Source organism: Erpetoichthys calabaricus, chromosome 4 (assembly GCF_900747795.2).
Source record: "Erpetoichthys calabaricus chromosome 4, fErpCal1.3, whole genome shotgun sequence".
NCBI classification, from domain to species: Eukaryota; Metazoa; Chordata; class Cladistia; order Polypteriformes; family Polypteridae; genus Erpetoichthys; species Erpetoichthys calabaricus.
The window spans coordinates 41,872,931-41,894,129 of NC_041397.2; the positions used below are offsets into that span (position 1 = coordinate 41,872,931).

At 35.7% G+C, this 21,199-nt stretch overlaps 1 protein-coding gene across 8 annotated transcripts in view; it reads left to right on the plus strand.

Annotated features, from left to right (window-relative positions):
* The window catches only part of LOC114649973 (arf-GAP with Rho-GAP domain, ANK repeat and PH domain-containing protein 1), a 365,104-nt gene that overhangs the window by 272,049 nt on the left and 71,856 nt on the right, over positions 1-21,199 (plus strand). For all 8 annotated transcript variants that reach the window (XM_051926528.1, XM_051926526.1, XM_051926532.1 and 5 more), the window contains one exon: positions 19,761-19,935. In XM_051926528.1, the coding sequence (XP_051782488.1) occupies positions 19,761-19,935 (175 nt within the window). The remainder of the gene's footprint in view (positions 1-19,760; positions 19,936-21,199) is intronic.

A 21,199-nucleotide genomic window follows, 5' to 3' on the forward strand; every position in this document is an offset into this window, starting at 1 on the left:
GTGGAAGCTAATTCTACATTTCTGAAACATAAGTTCTAACAGCTGCAAAAGCTAAAGAAAAACACTCTTTACCAGGGGATGTGTGACGTTGTTAAGCCAAAGATCCTCCTAAATATATATACAGCATGGTCAGCATGCTCCATTAAAAAAAACATTAAATATTTACAAAATCATTCTTCCTAAGTAAATTTCTGGAGATATTCTGAGTTGGTTGGTCTAGTTAATTAAAAGTTCTTTATATAGCTAGGTTCAATGTTATATACCACATCAGCTCTAATATAGAGGATTGGTTGAAATTGTCACTCAGTTTCTGTCACTTAATTGTAGATGTTATCATTCAAATTAGACAGGGAAAAATTAAATAGGTAAACAGTGGGTTTGAGAATCTTAAAGTGTGCTTTAAATAGCAGTTTAAAGCTGCTGTTTATCAGAACTCCAAAATTATGGCAAACTGTTGTTTTATGAAATTGTAATGCCTTAAACTTGTGTGCACAATTCCTATGACACTGAAACTTGTCAATGAGCTTGGCTTAGTAATAGATCTACAGAGTATGTTTAGGTTATTGTGATGAACAAAAGGACAAAGCAGGCACATAATTAAACTTTGTAATGCTATAAGAGAAGTAGTATTGTGCAGATACTGTAAATAACAATTTGCTTTGCAGAGTCTTCCCAAGAAAGTATCCTTCCTATAAACCATAAACAGTGCAGCTGACAAGCACCTCTTCATTGGAATACAGCTTAGTAAATAAGTTCTCTTCTTCTTCATAGTAAAGAGTTCACCAGGCACTTGAAACCACGCTCCTGTGATATTATAAACATGTATTAGTGTAACTAACAATTACACTCGGTTGCTCTGGATTGAATATAGTGTGAGCTACAGTAAAAAAATACTCTGAAAAATGAACATCTCCTATGTTATCAATGTACACACTCATTAGCCACTTTGTTAGTTTTATCTACATTACCATTCTAAAGTTTAGAATCACCCACAAATAATTGTGTTTTTGGTAGAAACTTGAAACTTTTTTTATGAGGGTACTATTAAATTGCTTTAAAACTATAACTGAGACATTTCTAATGTTATAAATGGCTATTACTGCTTAAATGACTGATTTAGAATTTACTAGCCATGCTATCTGTTAAAGACAGATGATAGAATAATTTAGAAATGTTTTCTCTTGCCCTACCTGTACCTTCAGTGCCTGTTCCTCGGTATCCACATGTGTCTGAACCTCTCTATGCTGGTGCTCCATCTCTTGAGTGTGTTCACGTAAAGTCTGGTTCTCAGACTCTTTCCTCAGATCCCATTTGTTTACCAGGGAAGGACTGTCTATGGTTGTGATGATGCAACTTGTTGAGCCTTTCACAGACAATGGGAGAAATGTCACAGCTAACAATATTTTCACAATACTTTCCATGGCAAATAAGCTTCTTGCCTAAAAGAAAACTTAACTCCTTACCCAACTGTAAACAAATTGAGACAGGGTCTGCCTCCCGTGCCAATAAAGTGCAGAAGTAGAGCCAAGTTATGGTACTGAAAAAATTACAGTCCCTGTGGTAACAAGCAGGTGAACATCAAGAGAAAGTTTTTGTGGGTGTACATTGCAGAATGAAGATGCTGAATTGTTATTCTTCTCTTTAATTCAGAGGATTATTTTATATAATAAAACTTGTGACCTACATATAACCTACTGATAATTCAACCTGATTCAATTTTGCAGATAAATAAAAGACTGAATTATTTAATTTTGGGAAAACTGTTCCTTTAAATGCTAAAAGAAACACATAGATACTAAAGAGTATGGGTATCTTAAAAACATAACAAAATTACTTTCATACAACAAAAGGAAATATTTTTATGAAAAAATCCTCGTACTAACGTTTTTAGTGCCAATCAGTTTACTTTACTACAGTAAAGAATTTTATTTTGCTTTCTCAAATAATTGTCTGGAACATATATTTAATTTTTCTTGATGAGGGTCATTGTGGCTTCATACTCAGTTCCCTACCTCAAGATTCTTTAGTCTCATCAACATTTTTCAGCTTCTTCTGGAGAGCCAGGCATTTCCATAATGGTCCTCACTAAATTTAGTCTAACATTGTTAAGTACAAAGATGTTGGATGCATAACAGGATACAAGCCTGAGGTGATATTTACTGGTGACCTCTTGGTAGCTGGATGCATAGCATGGCCTGGTTGGGCTGATGAATGCAGAGAGTGCTGCCTTGTAGGCTTGTACCTGCATTGGCCTTCTGCAATAGCTGGGTGATGAGCATGTATGAGACAGGGACTATTTCAATATATCTATATATATATATATATATTATAAATCTATTTTTCAAGACCACTTTTCATTCTTGGGTCATGGAATGCCTTTGTTCCTTTTCTGGCACCCTTAATTCATGGCTACTCTATCACAGGACACATTCACGAATACTAGATAAAGTTAAAGATGCACCTTTACCTACCTTACGTGTTCTTGGGATGCATGAGGAAACAATAGAAAAACCTAAACAAATGTGTTTTGAATGTACAGATTTCAAGCAGACCACCATTCTGTCTATATTTTGAGCAATAAAGATATATAGAAACACTCTCTAAAAATGAAGGACATGACCACTGAAGTAAATGGGAGATGGGGTTGCATTTGTTAAAATCCCCTTGTGTTAAAAATCACCTTAGGCCCTGTCGTATCTAAAATGAAGAAACTCCAATGTCTTTGACCACCTCTGTTCATCTCCCTCACTTTCTCCCCTGTGAACTCTCCTACCAAATTCCCTCTCTTGTTTCTCTACCTCACTCTCATTCTTTTTCTGTGTCATGCTGCACCTCCTCTTTCAGTGTCCCAATCATAATAAAAGGCCTGGTGCCTTAACAGCCCTTTTTATACCAAAAGGTAACATGGCCCACACAGGGGGCAGCCCATTGTTAGGAAAGCCCCTCAGAGCGTAAACAGGCATGTCTTGGTACTGACTTTTGCCCCTTCTGTTTTAGCCTCGCAGTTGCCAAATTTCACATTATAAAGTTATGCAAACCTCATATCAGATGTTTATTTTCCCCCAGCCACCTGTCTGAACCATGCTTTATTTTATGTTGTGTATTTCCGAGTGAACACCGTCTCTCCGGGCATTGCACATACAACACACTTGTTTCCAGATTTTTACAATTGTAATGCAAGCAGACTAAGCGGCTGCCTTGGGGTCACACAGTAGGTAAGCACTGAAGATTAATTAAACTTGGAAACTTGTGCTTTACAATTTCAGCGTCTTAGCCACTAGGCCACATTGCTTGACTACAGATCTGTTTGCATTCCTTGCCATTGTTCAGAGCTGATTCAGTCGGCTGATTATTTGTGGAATGCCTTTTTAGTGCAAAGTACTTTACACAGAGTAGCTGCATTCACCTGGCCATGAATCTAGCTGAATACTTTACACTGATTTTTATGTAGTGATTTATACTGTTGTGTTTTTAACTTTTTACAAGACAAATGTTATGCAATGTATAGTTTATAATACAGAAAAATGTATATAATGCAAGCATTACTCTTTACTGTATTGGCAAATTGTGCTGTCTTTAATAAAAAAATGAAATTGTTTTTTTTTTTTTTAAATGGCCATATTTAAGTTCTCAAATTTCACTGTTTTGTGCTTTGAATTGGGGACTAGTGGTGCTATACTATGCACCAAGTTCCAAATTTGTTTGACTTTATTCTGGGAACTTCAGGGTCCTGCCTGAGTCCAAAGTCATGTTGTGTGCTCCATAATTTTAGTAGTTAATTACTTTGGCCTGACATTAGACTCTTATTCATCCGGCGGTGCGTCTTAGAGGTAAATTTGGAACACAGTGTAGGGAAGTATGTAGATGATTCATCTGTGTTTCTCTACACCACTGCATGTGGCATGACTATTAGACATTAAGTATTTTTAGTGTAATTTACAAAGGGCAACAATTAACCTTGATCAACATTATAGGACCCTATTTTATTAAACAACACTTTTATATTGTCAGGTCAAAGCCGCTCAGTGATGCATATTATATCTACCTATTTTTCAAAAGCAGCTTGATGTGGCACTGATAAAAACGTGTTTCATCACCATTATAACTTTTCTTTTCAAATAAACAAAACAAGTGACTTTTTACTTAAGAACCAATGTAATATACAGAAGACTGTTAACTTTTCTGTAGATTTGTCAAATTGAAGGACAGTTCATTTTTGTATGTATATGTTTTATATCTTTCTGCTTTTGAGTGTGATATGCTATTCACTATTAGAAATAAGAGTATAACTCATAATGCAGCTTCATCTTGCAACTTATTTAGGCAGTATTCAAAAAAATAAAATGTTAAGGTAGTTTTAAAACTGAGCTTAAATGTACTTAAACATTTTTAAGCCACTCTTAATGCCTTACTATTGAGAAGCTTCTCTTGATAATTTGTTTCAGATTTACTCTTATTATTTCTATTTAAAATGGAAACAGGTACAACTCATCTTGTATGTTATGATATCTGCAACCCATTTTCCATATTCTTATAGTAGGATCATTCTGTTTGTTTAAAATGAAGGAATAAAAGCAGCAGCATGGAGTTCTTCCTTTTGTGGCATGCTAGAGAAATGTGATCTCTCCTTCAGGGCTTCAGTGCTCCTGATGTCAGTTTGCCGCATGCTGGTTTGTTTATCTTTCCCCAAAACCTGAGACACCTCCCTCCCCTTTTTGTGACATCAGAGAAGTCTGAAGAAAAGCTTAATCTTCCAAATCCCAGCCCCTTCCATTGTTTGGGTTTGGCTGAATAAGGCGTGAGTAATGTAAAAGTTCTCTGCCGCTGTAGCTGCAAGCTGTTTTGTGTATACTGCTTTCAATAACTCATTTCTATGCTGATTTTTTTCTTCTTCTTGGCATTCAAATGATCTGTTTTACAAGGTGGATATCATACTTGTCTGGTAAGTTCGGAATTATTATCTGTAATATTTTCTGTGCATGTCTAACCTTTTCTAACATCATTGCTTTAAAATTTCGCTGGGAGTTAAAATCTCTTTTCATGTCTGGAGTTTTAATGCTCATTTTAACAGAGGCAGTTCGTAAACTGCTTAGAGGAATTATAGATGCCATCTGTTCTTTTTGGCATAGGCTATACTGTTATGGCTGTGAGATTATGCTGCATGTTTTTGAGCACCTAATGGTTTATGTAGACTTCAGTAATATTTGTAAGTTGTGCTTTTGAATTTTAATGGCTTTTTTTCTAAGTAATCATAGACCTAATTGATCATTTTTTAGATTTATAATCAGTTTGCTGATAAACCAACCAGCACTGCTGCACATTTGTTAAATCTCTAAAACATGCATTTATTATGTGAACCAAAAGGAATTTCCCTTTATTTCTTTAGTCGCCCTCCTGTCAGAGTCTAGATACTAGAGCAGTTTCAGATGTGTCTTGTGGTTTTTGGCAAGTACACTTTACATTTTATCTTCCTGTTTCCTTTCTCATTTGGTGTGAAGAATTCCACACACATACCGGTTACCCTTGCTGTCATCCCTTCGCTTCTGAAGTGATAAAACTCATTTTAGAGACTCATTCAAATAAATGTTGTGCTGCAAAACATGATATCTGAATGATGATAAAATGCTTTCATATTGATTGTTTTATCAATAATATTAATATTTATTTCTGCAGTTCAAAAAAAAAACCTGTTGCATAAAGTTAAAGTTAATTGGATGTGTTTGTGATGAGTTCCTTTTCTTGAAACTCTGTTTTACAAAAATGAACAGACTGGACAAGACTAAGGCCTTAAGCAAACCTTCCCTTCCCAAGGGCCGTTGCTGTTGCAGAGATGGTCAGGGTGTTCAAGGACGGCATGTGGGATTAGAAAAAACATCAAAGAGGTTTCACTAAGAATCCATAAAGGGTTAAAAAACAGCAAAGAGAGTTCACCAAGTTTAAATCACTGAGGGCAATTGAATGGGAGTGGTCCTCATTGCCTAGAATCTTTTTGTTTCTTGTGTTAAAAGACAATGGAGTTGTTTGGAGTGTGTTCACTTTCACTGAAGATAATGGACTGTCCATGAACATTCACAAAGCAAAAATGTATGACTGAGGAGACTTGTCCATAGGACCTGTAACAGTGAAAGAGCTGGAATTTGAAGAGAGAGTAGATGAACCATACTCACTGAAAGGCAAACTTATGAAGGTGAGCAAAAAATAATGTTCAGCATCTTGTGCCGTGCAAATGATACCATTAAAGCGAATGAACTTTGGCCTTGGCAGAAATCCTTTCAAGATGATTAAAATAACCTGAATGTCATGCTTCCTAGTCCAATTACCTTCACTTTCAGTTAGGCATCTTTGTGGGAGTCTGGATTTAAATTAGGCAACCGAGAACATGAATCCTGTCAATAGCCATGTCTAACTTGGATCTAAATGCAGATATCTGATAACTTGGAGGAAGACAAAGACTTGGTCTGGAAAATAACAGAAGCTGGCACTCAAGTGGGCATAAGGTCAAAGCAAAGTGTGGTATCTTGGAACATAAGCCAGAGGCTGGCAATAGAAGGAGATCAGCAAAGAAAAGAACACTTGGATAAACTCTGCAAACCCTTAAAAACATTGAACTAGTAGCAAGTAGAAGTTAATGCTCTGATACGACTTATAATTAGTACAGCTGTCCAAAAGGATGACTGCTGTGACTACCGTAGTCTTGCAGATGAAGATGGAGCTATTAGGAAAATGTAGTCTACTGAGAATAAACAAGGACAGATGGCACACCTTCCTAGGCAGCAGCAGAATGAACAGGAATATTAGCTGTGATGGAAAATAGCCACAAAGTTACAGATAAGCAATAGCTAAAAACAAGTGGCAGATGTCAGCAAGAGCTTGTAGAAAGGTCATTATGGGGAGATATATGATACAGATATATGAGAGATGGAACAACCAGTATAATTCAAAAGGCTGAGTGTAGATGAAAAGGAAATAGATTATTGTCCTTATTTTGTTGAGTAACTGTCAAAGGTTTGTTAGTAAGAAGGAGATGTATTTCCTTGAAATGGCAGTAGATAGGATTTATTGAAGTATTACAAGCTCACTTTGTTGAAGGAGCCTCACACAAATGGCATTCCTGATTATATAACAGACCAAAAATCACCATAATAGCATTTACCCAGTTTAGCAACAGATTAGACATTGAAACTGAAAGCTTCCAGGTAGGAGGATGACAGAGCACTGGCAAAAATTGAGTCATTGAAGTTATTAAAGAAAGGAAAAACAAGCATGCAAAGCTGGTCTTCTTTGAAGGTGGTAGACTGGACCTGATGGTGGCCAGCACCAATTTCGTAGAGCCATGACGTGTAAAAACACTGAGCCACGAAAACCCCAAGCTACTGTTACGAAGACAGAGTATATAATGCTAGACAAGCCAGCAGTCGGGGAATAAATAATGAAAGTAAAGGACAGAGATACACATTAGTAGACATAGTCGAAACCCCTAAAACACCTGGAGCAAAGCTCTTTGGATCTATTATGGAGAAGCTAAAAGTGAAGTGACAGAGGCAATGAGCAAAAGCACAGGAAGAGGCAAAATCAATGCACACGTAGTATTGGAGGTGAAGTTGAATAGGTCAAACCTACAAGAGCAGCGCCTGAGCAGACAACTGCCAAATGAATGAAATCCTGCAGGATTCTGAAGCAGCAGGAGCCATACAACAGAACCTGGACCTGCCACTGACCAAAAGGAAGTACCAGAGATGTTGGAAAGGAACCCACAGAGGAAAAATCAGAAGTGTAGAAGTGGAAGTCGAGCATGAAGGTCCAGGACAGACAGCATTTTAGAGTGAAAATCCTGGAGTGGAGCAAATCATTTTCTGGGTTACAGGCTTGACAATGAATATAGTGCATGATATGGTATGGTATTACTACTGTACTGAGAGTATCTGATGGACTGAGGTATGGCAGTTGATGCTAGGAGAGTTAATGCTTCAGTGATCATTTTACAAACTAGGGAGATTTTTAAATTTCTGGATAGGTCAAGAAAAGAAGCTAGTGAACTGAGGCTTGAAGATGAGACAGGGAAGGTGGGTTACAGGGTCTAAGCTTTTTGAAAGAAATGTGTAGGTGTTCTGTCTGTAGGTACAGTAGAAATCTTATAGAAAGTGTAAGAGGGTGTGAACATTGTATTGACTTGTTTGAATAATTCAGGCTTTCTGAATGTGTGCATGAGTGTACCTTTGGATGGACAGATACTCCATCAAGAAGAACCTGAAGCTACTGGACTATGCTCTGTCTCCCCATAATCCTTGGTTTGGACTAGACAGAATTAGAAAATGAATGGATTAAAGAATATTAGTTGTGACTTTTCATTCTTCTTACTCAGTAGCCAATCATTCTAACAATTAGTGTGTTTCTTTTATATATAAACTGAATTGCGTATTGTGCTCATTGTCTGTTGGTTTGTTATATAGTATTTTGTTTCTGTTTTTGGCAATGATAGCTTCATTTCTAACAGCCTGTTTTGTACATATATGGCAAACATTTGTATCTGTAGTTTGTCTCTGATTGGATAGGAAGCTTCTACAGCTAGGGTCAAGCAAACAAGACTAACTACAGTATTTACCTTTTCAAGTGGTAAGCCAGCAAGGTGCTCTAGGCTCAGCCTGGCCAAGATATTTTGGTAGCCAAATCACTTATTGTTGAATGCTAAGCACCTTACCTACACTTGGTAAATAAAGCTCTTTTATCACTGGCACTCAATTATTTCACTTTCTGCCTAGGCGTTGGTTCATTTTCATGCTTTATCTGATAAAAAGCAGGCTAACAGTTAAAACTGTAAGAATACACAATGCCATACAAGCAGAAAGGACATATGCAGAATATACATCCACAATAAACATACTAAGCAATTGTTCTCAGTAGCTTTTTGACAAGCCATCCATTGGTAGCCAATAATTCATTTATTTAAAATAAGGATGTGTAATAAATTGTCAACAGTTGTCTGCAGAGAGTACACATTATTGCCATGTGACTTTGAGTGTCACATGATACCTGGTTGTATCGATGCTGCACTTCAGATTAACTACTTGAGTTATAGTTTTACAATTTGCAATTATTTATTTGGCTGACACCTTTATCCAAGGCAACTTACATTTATGATACAATTGGTTACATTTCTTTAGGTTTTGTAGTTGGAGCACAAGGAATTCAAATGACTTGCTCATGTTCACAAAGTGTCTGTAGCCAGGTTTGAATCAACAACCTTAGGGTTTGAAGTCCAAAGCCTTACCTACTTCACCACACTACTTGCCTAAATTAATCCCCATTATGCAAGCTGTAAGACTTCCTCTGATATTAATCTTTTTCAAGGCTGGCTAGGAATTCTAATATCAAACTGATCTACAACGGATAAAAAAAGTGCTGTAAATGACACTGCCATTTGGCGTGTGCTATGTAAGTAAGCAGACAGCTGAGGACCTGTAAGGACCCAGTTTGTCCTCTTATCTCAAGATAGTAGTGCACACCTCTGTATGGAATAACCTTAATTTTGGAAAACAACAATAGACTGATGTGTTTCTTGAAAAAGTTTTTTTCTTTGGCCATTTTGTATCCCAGGGGTTTCTCTAATAAACAGTTACCATTTAAAAACCATTAATAAAGGATGAGCTAAGACAGTTTACCATTAGGACTCTTGAGTAATGTCTGCTAAAAATGGGGTTTGCGCTCGTTGTGAATAATAAATTGTAATTTAGTCATTTGAAATAGTAAGTATGATTCACAACATTTGTAATGTCTTGCCTATATTTTTATATCAATTTAATGTTAACATGATATTAAAGTATCAGTTTCAATGAAAAATATCTAAATATCTCATTGATTTCAAATCTTTGAATGCTTTTGTATCTATAATGTATATATTAACCCATTGCTGATTTCCTTTACACTTTTTTAAACTTACTTCATTTATCTACTTGAACGAAATTATCCAACACAAGCTGGCTCTGTAGGAAAAAGTCATTGCCTTAATAATTGGTTGACTACCTTTAGCTGCACTGACTGAAGCTGAAATTTGTCTGAAGTCTGCCACACTTGACCATTTGGACACATTAAAAATGACTTGGTTCTTACCTGCTATCTTTTTCAATATTTATTTTTGTTTGGATCCCTGCGTAGTCCAATTTATCCCGAGAACATTTAACTCTAAAAAATTACTTAAGACATCAGAGATTCCATTGGTCTGTGGTTCTATATTGTTGTTAATGTTTCAGAAACACTTTAGTTTATGTACTGCAAATATGCATCTATTACACATTTACTCTTATATAGGAGCACCTTAACAAACACTTCTTTGGGTCTTCATCAGTAAAGTGTTTATTCATCTCTGCAATGTGACCTTCAAACTAAACTTCACCAACACAGTTCTCTTGATATTGCAAAATTAGTATAAGACCTGTAAATTCTTCATATTAACAAGTAATTTTACCATCAGTTCAATATGTGACACTGCACAGAGTAGAATAGCCAATCTACTGATGTTTTATAAGTGTTATGAAAAACAATAGAACCTTCTGTTAATTTTCTTATTGGCCTTATTGTTACAAATGAATAACAGATGCGTTTTGGCAGTAGCTAAACTAAAGTGTTACCAGTTTCTCTCAGTGTATATCATGGCATGCTCTATCATTGTTGTTATAGTGTAGCTTGTTTCACATTTTGAGAGGTTGGCCAGGTTTTAAAAGGGTGCCAAAAGTCAGCCTTCAATGAAGAAATAGAAAGACACTGGTAGCGCGTGGAGTCCTGTGTATGCCAGTGTGTAAACACATGAGTCTCTGGCAGGTAATTTGTCTGGAAATTTTGCTACATACACCAGTCGGGCAGTGGGCAGAGGTGCCAAGAAGGAAAGAGAAACGGAGAGAGAGGTGTGGTCTGGGCAGGACTGTGCAGTGAACCCCTCCCTCGAACCCCCCCAAACCCTAGTGTTGTAGAGAACAAGTGACACAACACATACTGTATCAGAGTCTGACCTTCTCTTTGAAGAAAGAGGGAGACTTAGGAGAAAATGCCAGCAGTGCAACACCTCCTGACTACTAGAAGCAAATGATCCCAGAAGGAAATGTGTGGAACTCTTGATGCATCTACAGTATGTTAAAGCCTGTATGTGGGAATCTGATTTCAAGGTCTGGCTTTTTACGGGAAGTCTTCAGATTGCCATTTACATAAGCAATAAATAAAATGAGCGCAATCTTGTGTAGTCCTTTGGTGGGTTGGCACCCTGCCCGGGATTGGTTCCTGCCTTGTGCCTTGTGCTGGCTGGGATTGGCTCCAGCAGACCCCCGTGACCCTGTGTTCGGATTCAGCGGGTTGGAAAATGGATGGATGGAATCTTGTGTAATAATTAAATAATCCTTTTTTTTCTTTCTGTGTTTTTACTTTGTTCCAATATATATATATATATATATATATATATATATATATATATAGTATAGTCTGCTTTTCTTTTCTGTATTAGTAGTTATTTTTGATTTCACCCAGCTGTACCAGGTCATAATCTCAGATCTATACAGTTGCAATTTTACAGAGGGTATTTTCAGCATTTCTACTGGTGATGCTTGATCTGTTTTGAATTTTAATTTATATGTCTGCCTGTCTATCTCCCGTATGGGGGATGATCCTCAAATCACTTTTAATTACAACTCAGCCCCAAATGCAGATTTAATTAAATCATTTTAGAATAAAAAAACAGAATCTAAGGTTACTATAAAAGAATATTAAAGTCAAAATATTTTTTTATCAAGAAGCAAATAGAAGCACCAACTGGCTGTCAGCCTTAAAAAATGGCCACGCCCTCAAATCACATTATAAATCACACTTTAAAGTGTAGCTTATTAAATACACAGACAAAATTAAGACAGCATCAAAATTCAGTAACCTAAAACTTGCCACTTACTACAAACCATAATAAAAATAAATTAATTGTTCATTTATTCGCCCAGCATAAGAGAAAAACAGATCAATATTATTAAAAAGTTAAAGATTAAAAAAAGATAAAAGATAATAAATAAGTGCTATAGAAACACTGTCATCAGTTCAAAAGGCGCTGCTGACATTGCTGCTTTTTTCCTTTTGCTCATTCAGAAGATGAGTGTGGCACCCATTACATGCTGTCTGTACTGATTTTAGGCTTCAAAATGGAAAGATGGCAAGTACCTATTTCTTGTATTTTAAGCTGTATTATTTATGTCCTTCTTGTCCACTGTGACATTACGAGTGCTGAGGCAGCCAGCACATGCAGTGATGCAGTAAAATCCCAGCAGTTAAAATATGCGTGTGCAAAACCAGGAAGTGGCGTGGGATTTGTTTTTACAATTGCAGTCATAGTGATAAATAAAGACATATTTGCATAAATGGTGGATATTTGAGGACATTTCAGCATATGGATGCCTCATAAACGAAGCATTATTTACATGTTTTTTCTTAGCTAAATATCTCTCCAAATTATAAAGCACTAAGTCAAGTCAGAAGGAGGTGAGTAAAATTAAATTTTAACTGCATTTATAGAAGCAATTGAGGCAACTCGGAGTGCTGAAAGTTGTATGTACTGTATGTTGTGCTGTATAATGCATCACCATGTTTTCACAGGTGTGTTTTTAAGTGGATTACACCCACACTAAGAAAGAAATTCCCTACTGAGAATGTGATTACAAGGAAGACTTTTTCTATTGTGCAACTGAAACTTGCAATTGGCTTGTTTGCCTGGGCAGATCTCTGGTTAATGCATATTTAAGTTTAGGCAGGTCAGAACTTACTTTACTGAATGTCACGCTTCCCAGTCAGTGCAGATGAGGGAAAATTCCAGAATAATGAACAGCAGCCCTCATGACATGTGTATTATTTTACTGTGCAACATAAAGTGATTTGACAGTTTTATCTTTTAATTATTTTGCTTCATTAATCTCAGCATTTTACAGTAAACACAGGTACAATCTCCAGAGGAACAGAATTTCACACTTATTCAGAGAACAGTTGGCAAAAAAATCACAGTTTAAACATAAAAAACAAGTTGGCCAGTTGTGTGATCTCCCTGTTAAAACATGCATAATGTTAGGTAACAACATGACATGTTTTTGATGATGTTCTAGTCAGATGACAGTGTGGCACATGCAATGGAGTTTTTGACATCTCAGAAATGATTAGGTTACACATGTCTTGCTTCACCCAAAATAAACCTGCCATCTGTGATTAGAAAGCCTCCTCAAGACCCACATGCAGATTGTAGCATTGCTTCATTTTCCACTTTTGTGTCACCTGACTGACTGATATGGCGCTTCCTTTTTTGGAGATTTAAGGATGCTTGTCATTGTGTGTGCGCGTGTGTGTGCGTGTGTGTATATGTGAGTATATAACACAGTGCTCTGAAAAACGTATTTTCCCCTCCCTAATTTCCTCTATTATTGCATATTTTTGACACTGAATTGTTTCAGGTCTTAATTCAGTACCTAATATCAGATCACAGGGACATGAGTGAATATATATGTAACATTCTTGTTTACTTGAGTCATTTATTAAATGAATACCAACTTGCACTGTCTGAAAAAGTAATTTAACCTTTCACCTAATAACTGGATTGTTCCATCTTAAATTGCAATGACCATAATCAAACATTTCATATACTTCATTTACTGTGCACCTGAAACAACAAAGCATGCCAGCACATCACTTTAGACTGTCTTAGACTGTATGATGTTCTTGTGCTTAATGGGGCTGTGCCATTTAATAAGTTCCACTTTTATATTATTGGTTCCTAACACATTCACCTAAAAAGCTTGAGATTGTCCAGGTGTTGCGTGGGAAATCAGAGGCAAGTGTTTATATCCTGTTTAATTAAAAGTGGTTTCTGCCTTGCTACTGTCCAATGAAGCCTATTTCTGCACAGTGTCTTTCTGATCTGTAAACATTGGCCTCAGGTTAGAGAAGCTAGGCAGTTTTTTGAATGTTTTTGAATGTTTTAGAAGTATCCTTTGTGACTTCCCAGATGATTTTTACTCGTAATTGTAGTAGTACTGTATGGGCAAGGCAGCCAGGCTTGGGGAGGTTCACTACTGTTCCAAGAGATTTCCATTTGGCTCTCATTGTGGTTCATTTGAGTAGCAGCGCCTCAGAAATGGCTTTGTAGACCTTTCCAGGCTAAGTGATATCAACAACTTTTTTCTGATCTGTTTGGTAAATTTTCTTTTATCCTGGAATGATGTTTGTTGAATCTTTGTGCTGACAACTTCACTCTGATGATAAGGGACAAAATAAGCAGTGTTTGCTGTGTTCAGTCTGCTGACTCCAGTTATCCCTTTAATCATGTTGATAGCGTTAGGGTGACATTATTTTTTTACACAGTGCCAGTTGGTGTTCAGTAACTGGATCAAGAAACTTAATAGCTCTAGAAAAAAGATCATTTATTCTAACTCATAGTGTCAGAAAGAGAACAATGTGTTGTATGTTGGACAGACATGCACACTAAGAATTTGACTGTACTTAGTACATGTGACAATAAATTGGAACTTAACAATGTACAGTATGTTCTTAACTCCTCATGGTGCCATAGACCATGCCATATCCTGTTATTTTTTGCAGTAAAAAGTAACAGATATTTAGCTATTGAAGTTTTTTCACAGTCCAAATAAACCACTGGGGTGTGTAAGAATAGTCGGTATCGCACATCTGTTTCACTTTATGAGAAATATTGGATAGAAAACAGTATGTTTGAAAATCAGCTTTGAATATAATAAGTGGATAATTTGGTTTGGTTTCAACATGGTGCATATCATTAATGAGTTCCTATTTTAGAACAGCAGCTTATTTTATTTATTTTTTCATTTTTATAACATTCTTCTAATAAGAGTGGCTGTTTGATTATAGCTAACCATTAAAATTTTAAAATGTACTGCAAAAACAATCAATTCTTCTTGAACTAGATTGTCACTCACTATTCACTTTCATGAAATATCTTTGAGACATGTTATGAGTTTCTTTGTATTCAGTTTGGGCTGTGTGTCAGTGGGAAATCTGCATTGTGTGCTTTACTTCATGACCTTTTACAGCTTCTTACAGTGCTCCAGCTTTATTTACAGTATATGTGAAGTGCATGGAACTGTACTGAGGTCCCAGGAGTTTTATCCAGGACTTTTTGAACCCCTCACTTGAAAAGTTCAGCAATTCTACTTGTCCTTTCATTGTCTAGAGTACTGTTTCAGACCACTGACCACTTTGACCAAAGTCAAAGATACAAGTCACTTCTTGGTGATAAGGTAAATTCAAAGTTGAGGTTACCACATTTTTTTCCTATATCTATTAATTTGTATAATTAATAACACTCAGATATACCCATGCTAAATTTACATTTTAATGTTCTGAATTTCAGCCAGTAATCAATAATAACCCCTTGTCCTAAACTGCAGATTTAACATGATGTCACAGTTTCTCCTCTCAGTGCCCACTGTATTTTTTTTTTCTAACACCTAAGCAGAATACAGCATGAATTTCATGCACAGAAGCAAAACAAAGCCAAATTGTGTTGCCTTTGAAGGTTTGACAAATAAGGTCATATGATACTCATGCTTTGACATACAGTATGTCAGGGTAAATGAGAGCTATATGTGAATAAGCAGTGCCCCTATTCAAATTTTAAAATGACGTTAGTGCATAATTGTTTAAAGTATCTGGGCATTTTAAAGGTTACTTTGCCCAGATATGACAACTGTCAAAATGAGGACAACTAGAAGTATCGTTGAAAAACAAAATTTTGAGAACCCTTGGTCTAGGGAGTACTAGTGGAAACTCCACAATGATACTTTAACCCTTAAATAATGATATTAAAGTATTGAATTAATATATATCAACATCATCCAAAGGAGAAAATACAACATACATATGATAAAGCATTTCAGTAAGATATGATTCCTAGTGGATATGCAAGATCATTATGCAGTTAAGAACACGATATAGTGGAAATGACCAAAAACAAAATAAAAAGGGAGAAATGCATCCCAATAGGAATTCAGTTCTTTAAGAAACCTTTTGGAATTTTAATATTCACCAGATGTGTAGTAGTATTTCAAGAAAAAATAGCAAAGCAGATAAAAATACTGGACTTGAAGTGAGCCAGTGGATGCTTTGAAAGCTGCAGATTTAAAATGGATTAAAAGGTTGAGCAAAATAAGGAAGTGAATAAAACATTACAACAATTTTTGACAAAAACTGGACATTTATCCCAAACACCATATCAGTCCTATTCACCTAATTTCTCCAAAATGACATTTGAAGATTCTTAAATTCCAACGGTTTATCACAACCGTGGTAACATATTCCATGTATCTGTGGATCTCTGAGTGATGGAAACATTCTAACATCTGTGCAGAATCTACCCTTAGCAAGCCTCATTTGTTTTATGTTCTTGTTGAACAATTTCTTTTAAAGTAACAGGTGAGATCCACTGTACTAAACAAACAATTCAGTCGTGACACCTAACATTTTTATTTCTTACATGTAATATTTTACATTTACTCACATAAAAGTTCATCTGTCTTACATGTGACCAAGTCTGAATTCTGTCCTAGTAGTTCTGTAATGATTTGGCTGATTTTACATTAGCTGCAATTCCACCTAGTTTGGCATCATCTACAAACGTAAAACAGCTTTTTTTTTATATATATATATATTTTAATCCATATTGTAATGTGTAACAGCACCTGCCCCAGCACTGGTCCTTGAGCTACACCACTTTTAACATCTTCTACTAAAGTTCCTCTCACCATAAACCTTTGCTTTCAGTGTTTAAGCCAAAATTTCACTCATTTACACACTGCACCTTGAACTCCAAATTCTTTTAGTTTGATCACAAAACCTCTATTGTTAATTCTTCCTCACTTTTTAATTTGTTTAGTAGATATTTAAAAATTATCCAGTATATTTACTTGTGTATTTCTCTGTATACTTAACTTGTGCTTGTGATTCTGATTATTCCCACCTAACCTAACTCTACCTCCCTAGTCTGCAGTCTGTTCCTGCAACTCTTTCAGGGGTGCATACCTTAAAGCAGGAGTTCTTAAACATTTTAATCCAAGGACCCAATAAGAAAATTGGTACCATGCTGGGACGCAAGAAAAGGATTATTACTGTAATTAAAGCAAAGCAATACATGTCATATATAGACAAGTTATTATGACCATATTATAAAAAAGTAAGCTTTCTCTTCATTTCAAGCTTATTACTGAAAAAGAAAAGTGGAAATTCCAACATACCGCTAATAAAATAACAATTATGACACAGAACAGGGTATATATTCCTCATATCATTGTTAGTTGAAATGCTTAGTATAAGCTTTAATCATGCTGAGAGAAATGCATTCTTAATTTTTATTTTGGGGATCGTGAGGATATGATGATTTTTGTAAAGACAATATGAATGGTCACTTAACTTAGTCACCTTACACTTTCATTATGTGCTTTCCCTTGCAGACATCTTGGTTGTATTAAGTTACATAAGGGATAAAGTAGTCAGAAATGATTAATCGATGCAGTTTATTTATCTTGTCTTAAATTTCTAAATTTTTAAAGATAATATTTTTCAAATCAACAGATCCTTCTAAATGAGTTTGCAAGTTGCTCATGTCCTGGTTTTCATTTACCAATTCAATAAAATGAGTGAAAAAGATGAGTTATGTAGTTAAACTATTCCTAAAAATAAGGTTATGCTCAATTTGTATTTTATTCGGTTGATTGGATAAATCTTGATGAAGAAGTCTGACAAACAGTCCAGTCTGAAATGCTTAATGCTACCAACTGACATCGTGTTGAATGCCAAAGAGTCTGCTGTACAGCTTATCTCACCCTCTTGATATTTTATGGTGTTCTTATGCTTCTCAGTGACCTAACAAACAGTGTTACAAAAAGGAAGCACGTTAAACATTGTTTAGAATCTTATTTGCACCTCTGTTTAGATTCACAGAAATCCCTTTCTAATAAGTAAGTGTCTTTGATGTCAGTCGTCACAATTTGATTGCTTCACATTTTGTGAAAGGGATGGTAGTATCAAAAGAGTATTATTATATTTTTGAACCACAAAAATGAAAGCTGTGCATGATGCATTAAGAACCTTGTTTATAGGCTACTTCAGAAATCACTTTGTACAGCATAAATAGTATGCTTAGTAAAGTGTAGTACATCACTCAACACACAACTTGGATCACTTGGAGAAATTATGCTAATTTTACTGCACAATCATGTGGTGACCCATCACAAATATTGTTGTGACGCATAGTTTAAGAAATACTGTCTTAAAGGACACCTAAGCAGAATCTGCCAATTCTTCACTACAACTACAGGCTTGTTAAATATGCCTGAATTTCAGTGGCCCAGAGCTTGAAGTGATGGATTAGGTGACATCTCTTGTATATACAAGGCCCTGTTAAAGCAAGCCTCCACAAAGTTCAACATCAAGCTGGACTTGAACTGTATTAGCCTAATTGTTTTAAATTTGGGCTGTGACCTTAGTAACCATTTTTTAAAATTATATGTTTAGAGGAAGTACAGTATCTACTGTTTAACATTTGCTGAACCTCTCATAACGCTTGTATCTACTGATGAAGATACTCTCATATGCCTTCTTCCTGCTGTTGTGCACACACTTTGGGCTCCACACTGAATATGTCTTTATTTGTACTGGACTTTCTTTTAGTCCTGTATGATTTCCCAGAACTCTTTCTTTCTTCTTTTCTAACACAATGCCACCGTCTTAGCAATACCTGTTTAAATTCCTCTCACACCCCTCCTTATATGTACTCTTAACACTTACTTTCTTACTAACGTAAGCACTCACCAGTTTGCACTTAGTGCAACTGACTGAACTAAGATTTTTTCTATCTTTTGATTCCTTTCTTTCTGATAATGTGTTTATTTATGTAATATTAATGGCAATGTCACAGGTTAAATTTATACTTACTGTCTGACTGATTCTGTTTAATTCAGCATGTGCACTGCGCTATACCAGCCAACCTGCTCACTTGTGATAAACATGACTGATGGCTCCTCTGCTGATAAAAAACAGAGAAAAGCTATAAAAAGTACTGCACGCTACCTTACTAACAAGTTTTTTGGAGCAAATGCCTTATTTGAATTAAACTTTCACCAAATGGGGCACAATTCTCAGCTCAGCATTCAGTCCAAAAAATGATGTTAGGACTTCATCCTTCCCATCAATTGACCATTTAGTAATGTGTTATGAATAGATCCATGTGTTGGAGCTTCAAAGCTATGAACACAGTATAGAGTAAGTATAATACTAGAAGGTGAGGGCATTCAGAATACACAATTTGAGAAGAAGTCAATTTAAACAATCATTTGAAAGCGTGATGCACATTAAACTAATTCCAAAATGGTTTGCATTGAAAATCTGAAGCCTGAGGTTTAGCTGTGTCCTTCATTGTCTAGGTAGTTTCATTTATGAAAATGCAAATGTATCATTGTGCTCTGACATGAGAAGGTAGTGGAAACAAATGCATACCCTTTAACTAAAGAAACGAGTGTGACTGTGGTATTATAACTTTCTTTTGTATATTTTAAGATATACTATTTATTGCAGTTTCTGCTGTATTTGTAGCCATTTATCCATCCACACTAGAAAAATTGAGTGCAAGACATATTACTTGTGCTTATGAGAACAATAATCACACTGTAAGAATAAATGTTATTCTAAGAAGCATTTCAATAAATGTTCTTTACTCTCCTTTTTAGGCCTTGTGTTTGAATATGCAATCTAATGATGTTGGAGAAACACTTGCCTTAGTATTCTGTGGGGCAAATGTGAACTGTGACACAGGAGACCCGATCTACCCAACTCCCATTGACCAGGCCAAGAGCTACAATCAGATATTACAAGTTGAGTTCTTGACGCAGAACAAGAGCACAGGTAGGTTTTATTTATTTGTTCCATTTTCCATTTCATGCCAGTTCTAAGATCTTACATTCCTTATAGTCTAAAAGTTTACAATGTCATTTCTGCGTATGTGCGTTATGCACTGTGTATCTGAAAATTGGTGGGCCATTTTTTGCTTCTGTAAAATAGAGTGGAAATATTTATTTATGACATAAAAATTGATTAATTATACATATCTGGATATATTTAAGGAGAAGCCTAATTAGCTTGATCAAACATACTATTACAATTACGAGTCAACTTAGCCTTAACTATATTAAATGTCCATTTTTTCACACCTCTCCCCACCGTTTTTGGATAATGCCTAGAGGTACATGCCTCTCATCTGGGACTGTATTTTGTCTTTTCCACCTTTGCTCTTAAAATAACTATAAATTAGAATAGTGTCCTTAACTCACATGTTTGACAACAGTTTTATAATATACAACACATTTGTGTTCTCTAAACAAGAAGCAAAACACATTAACTTCAGCTTTTTAAAAATATGATTGTAAAACTCAGAATGGTTCCTTGTAGTTCTATCTGCAGGCTTTTTACATAGCACAAATAACTAATTGTTAGTAATACATTTTGTCCCTCATATCAGTTGTATTTGTGGCAGAATAAAATACGCCTAATGTTTATAATACTGCTACATTATCCATAAGTAAATTTTTGGTTCACCTTGACTCACTTTTCAGCAGTATCTCTCTTAATGTTTTCCATCCAAATTACTGTAGAGTATCTTATAACCGTACTTTAGCAGCTGAAAGAGAATATAGCCCACATTGCAAACCTAGAACACAGTACACAGATTCTAGCTTTTTGGGTAATTCTTTATTTTTTAAAAAACAAAGCTGGCAAAAACATATCTTCTTCTAAGCCATAAAAAGAGAAGAATGAATACATCTAGTTAATTTCATGTTAGAGCAGCAGTCTTACCACATGGGTCAAGACATGCATGTTTTCTGATGCTGTAGCCATGCAAACCATTGCATTGCAATTTGAAGGAGCGCTCAGTCTTAGAAGATACTTCACCAAAATGCCCTATTGGACTGCATAATTTCACAAAACAGAGCTACTGAAGCATCTGATGACACCATTGTCTGCCAGAGAGGTTCGGTATTCCTTGATATACAGTAGCTCAGGAATATCTGCTGTTGTATGTTATACAAGCCTGCTGGTTTTAATAGGCACACAGATGACATTTCCAAACTGTGTACTTGTATAATAACCAACAAGGGATGATGAAGAGGAT